The 7705-nt window shown below is 35.3% G+C and overlaps 2 protein-coding genes across 9 annotated transcripts in view; one reads left to right on the forward strand and one right to left on the reverse strand.

Moving 5' to 3' along the window:
• The window catches only part of LOC100187022, a 7562-nt gene extending 4653 nt beyond the window's left edge, over window positions 1–2909 (forward strand). For 2 of the 5 annotated variants that reach the window (XM_002120495.5, XM_009862674.3), the window contains exon 8: window positions 2637–2909. In XM_002120495.5, the coding sequence (XP_002120531.2) occupies window positions 2637–2820 (184 nt within the window). In that variant the 3' untranslated portion in view covers window positions 2821–2909. Of the gene's footprint in view, window positions 1–107; window positions 207–388; window positions 500–770; window positions 877–1172; window positions 1313–1631; window positions 1763–2316; window positions 2386–2636 lie in introns of all 5 variants that reach the window. The other 3 variants (XM_009862673.3, XM_009862675.3, XM_018815049.2) reach the window with 3 other exon arrangements.
• A 379-nt stretch (window positions 2910–3288) lies between these two features.
• Window positions 3289–7705, reverse strand: part of LOC100185399 — a 7850-nt gene continuing 3433 nt past the window's right edge. For 2 of the 4 annotated variants that reach the window (XM_002124980.5, XM_026837848.1), the window contains exons 6-8: window positions 5020–5203; window positions 4184–4369; window positions 3608–3884 (exon numbers count right to left, since the gene is read on the reverse strand). In XM_002124980.5, the coding sequence (XP_002125016.3) occupies window positions 3748–3884; window positions 4184–4369; window positions 5020–5203 (507 nt within the window). In that variant the 3' untranslated portion in view covers window positions 3608–3747. Of the gene's footprint in view, window positions 3885–4183; window positions 4370–5019; window positions 5204–7705 lie in introns of all 4 variants that reach the window. The other 2 variants (XM_026837849.1, XM_018815047.2) reach the window with 2 other exon arrangements.

The raw sequence follows: 7705 nt of genomic DNA on the forward strand, positions 1-7705 counted from the left end.
CTTGGTAACAGAACACTAGTGTTATAATGACTGCCATTGCTGTGGGGAAAATAAGTTACGTTCATTCATCAATAAATAAACATTAAAATAAACTTTCTATTCAACAGGCGAATGCGAAATTATCATCCACGAAGAGCGAATGGTTGAAACAACAAACATTGTATTTATCTGTTCAACATGTGTTGGATCATAATGAGGAGTGTGATGTAAGAACTTGGGTGTTTGTTGCAAACAATTGGATATTTCTGCTGAAAAATTTATTACAGTGGATTAGCCATGCTGTTATGTTAATGCTCTAAAATTTAACAGCCAAAATACATTTTTGTAATGATAAGAATTTAAAAACCTATTTTCACCTAAACCAAGTATAAACCAACATTTTCTCTAGTTAGGGGAAGCCCCTAAAGCTTTTCAAATCGCTCAATGTTTGAATTCCGTCGACGAGGATTCGGCTTTCAATGTTCGGCGTCATGATCTTACTTCTATGTTGGATGATAAGGTTAGTTGGGTTGTAATGAATGAAGCTTATGTATAAATATAGAACAATAGTAAGGAATGTTACTTTTATCCTCCCATGGCAGAGCAACCGCAGTCATTATAACACGGATGTTCTGTTTCATACACCTCGTGCCCGCTTACAAGTTACCACATATGTAACTTTGTAGGCGATTGTTCTTCTTAATTTAAACAGCCGACTATTGAATTCTATTATTATTTTTATCAAGATTTCTATGCTCATAAATGTTTTATAACATTTCTATGTCTCCCAGGAGAAACTCGACCAGGGGAAGAAATTACTTTCGCAAAAAGTTGAAACGCACTTGAGCAACACTTGTTTAAATTTAATGAAAATTCATGACCTGCCCAAACTATCAGGTAAACAGGAATTCAGTCTTGGTAATCTTGCTCTTATATATTATATAAGGATTTCTGAATATCTTAAACTAGTTGAATAAAAGTGTAAAAAAAAGACAAAAGCATGGATATGTAAATTATTATTTGTGAAATAAAAGAGAATGAAAACATGTCCCATCTCACCCCAACCTACTATATAGGAATTTATAACTAGCTAAATGCATGTATATTGTACACATACAATATATATATATATATTATATATTGTATGTGTAAGCAACAATATTGACTTCATCCGAAAACAAACTCACCACCAGAGAATGGCAAAGTATTACACGCACGTGCCTTACAACTCGGAGAAATGGTGAAAAATGAAAAACTTGAATTTGCAAAATTGGATAAATATTCATCTGAACTGGGAGAGAAACTGCTGGACCTTTATGTGGATTATCATCAGGTAAATAAAGAAAATAATAAATAAAAATGTTTTTGAGAAGTAATACTTCAAAAAGTTACATACGTGGTTACTGGTAAGCTGGCACGAGGTGTATGAAACAGAACACCTGTGTTATAACGACTGTCGTTGCCCCGTCATGCGAGGATAAATATTCATATTTCTCTTTATTTTTTACCATTTTAAGTACAATTTTTAAAACTAACAAGTTCACACACTCACTCACTGGAAGAACTTCCAACAGTCATTGCTTGTGGTATTTTAAACTTATTACCTACATTATTACATCATAGATATCATGATGTTATCATTAATATTACAGGAGCTTCATAATTGCGTTGACTCACTCACGGAAATATTATCCAAATATACTTTTGATCTTCAACCAAGGAAAAATCAAATAGTGATCAAAGATGCGATGCAGAGTTGCGAAACATTGGCTGCAAAGTTAAAGTAAGTTGAAGGTAGATATGTAGTAACCTGTTATGGTATACCTATATCTTATAGTTAGATAGATTTTTTAATACTAAACGGGACGATCAAGGAAATGAAAGCATGTGCTATTTTACCCCAACATAATATATATAAGCTGCAAGAATGAATGTAACTTATTTATCCTCGCATGGCGGGGCAACGACAGTTGTTATAACACGAGTGTTCTGTTTCATACACCTCGTGCCCGCTTATGAGTTACCACGTATGTAACTTATTTATCCTCGCATGGCGGGCAATGACAGTTGTTATAACACGGGTATTCTGTTTCATACACTTCGTGCCAGTTTACCAGTTACCACAAATGTGATTTTTTGTTGTAGATTATTTTTGTTTGTATGCAGACTTAATTCTGCAGCTACCGTTATTGGCGTATCAGTATGTGTCCTTGGGCAAGACACTCAAGGGCAATTGCTCCAACTCAGTAGTCACTAATGGGTTGTCCAAATTATCAGTCATAAAAGACAAAAAGTTTCATTGCTTTTACATGCTGTTAACTTTGTCTTTAACTAAAGGTGTACGAGAGTAAAGTTAGTTTGTGAAACTTATTCCCCTCAACGTCTTGAAGCTTTGAAGAAAATACGGTGAGTTATAAAATTGAAACTCCATGCTCATTGTCAAATTAAGACATAGTTTATCATACACCTCATGCTCATTGTCGAGTTATAACATGGACATGGGTGTCTTCTTATACACCAGACACACATGGTGTATTCATACACCTCATGCTCACTGTCGAGTTATAACATGGGTGTCTTCTTATACACCAGACACACATGGTGTATTCATACACCTCATGCTCACTACCTGAAGACTTACTTGTTCCCACCCACAGTTTGCACCAAGAGGAAACCTCCACCCTCCTCCACACCGAGTTGGAACGAATAAACCTTCGATTGGAAGCTTACAAGAATATGGGAGGAGAGTTTGAAGCGATTGCGCGAAAATATTCGGAAGTCCGATCAGAAATTGATAAAAACCAATCTACTATGGAACAGATCAAGAGATCAATGAAATAAAGATTAACTTTTTGTGCTGCAAGAAATACATGTGATGTTTAAATTTTGTCGATTTTTTCATTGTCGTAGAAATAAATGTTGTGATTAAATTTGTTGCAGGATTTTCTTGTTTGAAATCTAGTCATGGTTTAAAATCAAGGATCATATACCATGTACATGTCTGCACAAGTATAAATAAAGTTGAAAAGTTCTTTTCAAACAAACTCTCAACTGTACTATATTATAAGATATCTATGAACCTCGGACTATATTATAAGATATCTATGAACCTCGGACTATATTATAAGATATCTATGAACCTCGGACTATATTATAAGATATCTGTGAACCTCCAACTATATTATAAGATATCTATGGACATCGGACTATATTATAAGCTATCTATGAACCTCAGATGTAAGACCAGCAATAACGGTTTAATATTTTTTCAATCTCCATATTCAATCTTATGCTTAAGTAATTTTGTGATATAAAGTATTTTATTCAATGTTAAACTATCATGTGTTTGCTTTCTATGGTTTGGCATATTTGTGGTAAAAAGCCCAGAAGTGACTTGCTTATTTATTAAGCACAACAGTTAGACATAAATGAGTAAATGTACAAAGACCAAAGTTAAAAATATAAAATGATTTAGTAACAAAATATTATGAATATTATAAATTTTTATTTAATTAATATTCTGAGTTTGGTCTCATAAAGTAAAAAAGAAAATATTTTGCATTGAAAACATACAAAAAAGATGGTTATTTGTTAACTAACAACAAAAACAACGTGCGTAAAGTAAAAATTGAGCAAAGAAATATTGAAAAGTGAGACAACAGACCCAAAATGCACACAACAAGCCCCAAAGTGCACACAACAAGCCCAAAGTGCACACAACAAGCCCAAAGTGCACACAACAAGCCCAAAGTGCACACAACAAGCCCCTTACACAGCAGTTCCCCTTTTCTTCTCTTTTGATCTTCTGCACAGCAAACAACAGACTATGAGTGAAATAATGAACGCCAACAACGCAATTCCAACTCCAACAGAAACAGCAATGATTGTTTCAGTTGTCCAGAAATCTGAAATTATAATAAGAACTATCATGTGTCATTCTGTTTTGTTTTAAATTTCAATGTACAGTTTTGAGACTTTCTCCTAATTGTTAATCTGTGGTGCTTTAATCTGGTGCCGTGGCAAAGTGGTTAGCGCCTTAATGCTGCTATTTGTCATTACTCAGGATAAATAACTTACATATGAGGTAACTCGTAAGCGGGCACGATGTGTATGAAACAGAACACCCATGTTATAACGACTGTTGTTGTCCCGCCATGCGATGATAAATAAGTTACATTTATTCAAGTACAAGCAAATATATTACTTGTACTTGGAGGAAACTCTGTTCGGCTTTTTGTTGTTGCTGTTGTTGTTGTTTTTGTTGTGGGACTTTTGGTTGTAGGCTTTTCTGTTGTCTGACTTTTTGTTGTTGCTGGATTAACAGTTGTTGTACTTTGTGTTTGCTTTGTAGTGTGACCTTTTGTTGTTATTGCTTCTGTTGTTGCAACGGCTAGAATATAAACAGCAACAAATTAAAATTTTATAAAACTAAAAAAAAATACTTACCATTATATTTAACATTAAATAATTATTATTCATCTCTTCAAAAACAATTGCAAAGATCATATTAAAAAATTGTTACAGACTCTAGTAGCTTTAAGGTAACCTATAACTTGTAGTATGCTGTTGTATTAGGTAAACTTTAAATGTTTAAAATAAAGAGTATCTAACTAAAAACATTAAAGAACGTTTGAAATATAAAAATGTTTGAAATATAAAAATACACTGCAGTCCTTATAACCTTGGTGTTCTGTTTCATATACCTCGTGCCCGCTTAAGAGTTACCACGTATCTTACTTATTTATCCTAGAATGGTGGGGCAACAACAGTCGTTATAACACGGGTGTTCTGTTTCACACACCTCATGCCCGCTTAAGAGTTACCACGTATGTAACTTATTTACCCTCGCATGGCGGGGCAACAACAGTTGTTATAACATGGGTGTTCTGTTTCATACACCTTGTTCTCATTCCTGCTTAGGAGTTACCGTCCTTGTAGCTTATTTTCTCGGGGCACAACACAGGTATTCTGTTTCATACAACTCGTACCCAATTATGATGATTTTTTAATCTTTGGCTGACAATTTAGACAACACTTTACCTGGTGGTTGAAACACGTCGTGTATTTCCGTGGGTGAAAGCTCGCGATACCAGACTTTCATTTCATCGATGTCTATGGACAACTTGGTACTTCCAAAGTGGAGGTTGTAGAATGACGGGGTTGTGGAATACGTGTCAATTTTTGACGGGGTGGCGTAGCTTGGTTCGCTACCGTTAATGTAGAACTGTAGAAACGCAATATTATCTAACGGTTATAATTGATTTTTTTATCTCTTTTAAACCGGATAGTGTGGTCGCGTTGATTAAATTCAAAAAAGAAGGATAAGGAAATAAAGTGGTGAAAAACTACTTGAGGGGAAGTATTAATTAACAAAGAGTGGCTGCTAAACTAAAAATATCTTACATTCCGTCATTTGACCCAACAAAAGTAAAGTTTTATAAGTTACTTTTACACCACACTTTGCAGTTCACTTACTTTAACACCGTTTTCAGGTGACCATGTCATTGCTACGTGTGTCCATGTGTTAAGTGGAATCAAGTCACGAGATATTGAAGCTATGTATCTTGTCTCTGCAGGTATGGAGTGTGTTAGAAACTTAGAATAATTATTTATAAACAAAGGGTGAGAGTTTGGGCTTTGCAAATTCATTTTTGTCACTTTTTTCTCTTTTTAACAATTTAATTTGCACTTGGATTGTGGCATGCGAGGTACAATAGATAGATATGTACATTACAATAAAGTTTGAAGTATTAACAATAGAGGAGCCATATTTTACAGACTATATATACATACTGATACACACTAATCTATTCTATATGGGTGAGGTTCTACAGTGAGGCACGCCATGGGATCTGGGATTTAGACCAGAGTTGGCCCATTACCCAACATTGTATATGGACATTATATTCTATATGGGTGAGGTCCTACAGTAAGCCATGCCATGGGACCTGGGATTTAGACCAGGGTTGACCCATTACCCCAACATTGTATATGCACATTCTATTCTATATGGGTGAGGTCCTACAGTGAGGCAAGCCATAGGACCTGGGATTTAGACCAGAGTTGGCCATTACCTCAACATTGTATATGCACATTCTATTCTATATGGGTAAGGTCCTACAGTGAGGCATGCCATGGGGCCTGGGATTTAGACCAGAGTTGGCCATTACCTCAACATTGTATATGCACATTCTATTCTATATGGGTAAGGTCCTACAGTGAGGCAAGCCATGGGACCAGGGATTTAGACCAGAGTTGGCCATTACCCCAACATTGTATATGCACATTCTATTCTATATGGGTAAGGTCCTACAGTGAGGCAAGCCATGGGACCTGGGATTTAGACCAGAGTTGGCCCAATACCCCAACATTGTATATGCACATTCTATTCTATATGGGTGAGGTTCTACAGTGAGGTACGCCATGGGACGTGGGGTTTAGGTCAGAGTTAAAACTCACGATTAGCAAATACAACGTGTGCAACATATTCAACTCTATTAGAGTGCGGGTACATCGCGAACCCAGGTCCAGTCAGTGGGAAAACATTGGTTGTGAAAGTTGAACCGAATAAGAATGTTGAAGGCCATTCCCGAACATATAACCAGTTGGATATGCTGGCACCTAGGGTTGGGTAAAAGGTTACTAAGTTATGTTAAAGAAATTCTATTTTGCCGAGTCCCGAAAAGTTACTAATTAAAGTATCACCCACAAAGTTACACATGTGGTAACTTGTAAGTGGACACAAGGTGTATGAAACATAACCCCTGTGTTATAACAACTGTCGTTATCCAACCACCAGGGGAAAGTTACATTCATTCAAAGTAAGTTCATATGTTCAAGTTATAATTAAATTATAACTAATGGCTTTTAAACTAGATACAATTGGACTATAATACCAAAGCAAATCAGTTTTCCAAAAGAGAAAGTGCAACCTATTAAATAAACACTGTATTATGTATTTGCACTGTTTGTTTTTTTATTTAAGTAAATTGCCTACAAATATAGCCAGCCCAAACTCTAAGCATATATATTAATAACTTTATTTGTCTCTTCGATTACGGTAGCACAGATTTAGAAATATTTAAACGAAAAGACAGGATATTGCAACAAAACAACAGTTGTTAAAACAAGCTCACAGTTAAAAACATATTTGCATTTAATTGGAAGGAAATAAGCGTGATCTCTACCCCTAGCAGACAAACAAGCCTTTTAGGTTTAATTATTATCAAGCTAAACTTATAATACAAATAAGAGTGTGCGTAATACAAACAACATAATTACCTCCATTACATGACTGGGGTTCAAACATACAATTACGAGCCAGTGTTGGTGAACTCGTCCCAATTCTGACGGAACTTTTGTCAATCCTTAATGCATTTCCATCGTAACCAGGAACCACAGCTGTAATTAATTAATTGTTAATTAAAATTCAATGGGTTAAATTATTGTAAGGTGTTAGTTACGTGTAGAACAGATTAAATATGTAATTGTAACTGAGTGTTATACATGGTTAAACGGTCCATTTGAAAAGTAAACGAGTGTATTTATAACTTTGTTGTGTATTGAGGTAACATTAAGTTTAAGGACACGAATGATTAAATGTAACTTATTAATCCTTGAGTGCAAGGCAATGACAGTCGTTAAAACACGGGTGTTTTGTTTTATACACCTCGTGCCCGCTTACAAGTTGCCACGTATGTAAATTATCTATCCTAACATGGCGGGG

The sequence above is a fragment of the Ciona intestinalis genome, unplaced genomic scaffold (assembly GCF_000224145.3).
Source record: "Ciona intestinalis unplaced genomic scaffold, KH HT000025.2, whole genome shotgun sequence".
Lineage (NCBI taxonomy): Eukaryota > Metazoa > Chordata > Ascidiacea > Phlebobranchia > Cionidae > Ciona > Ciona intestinalis.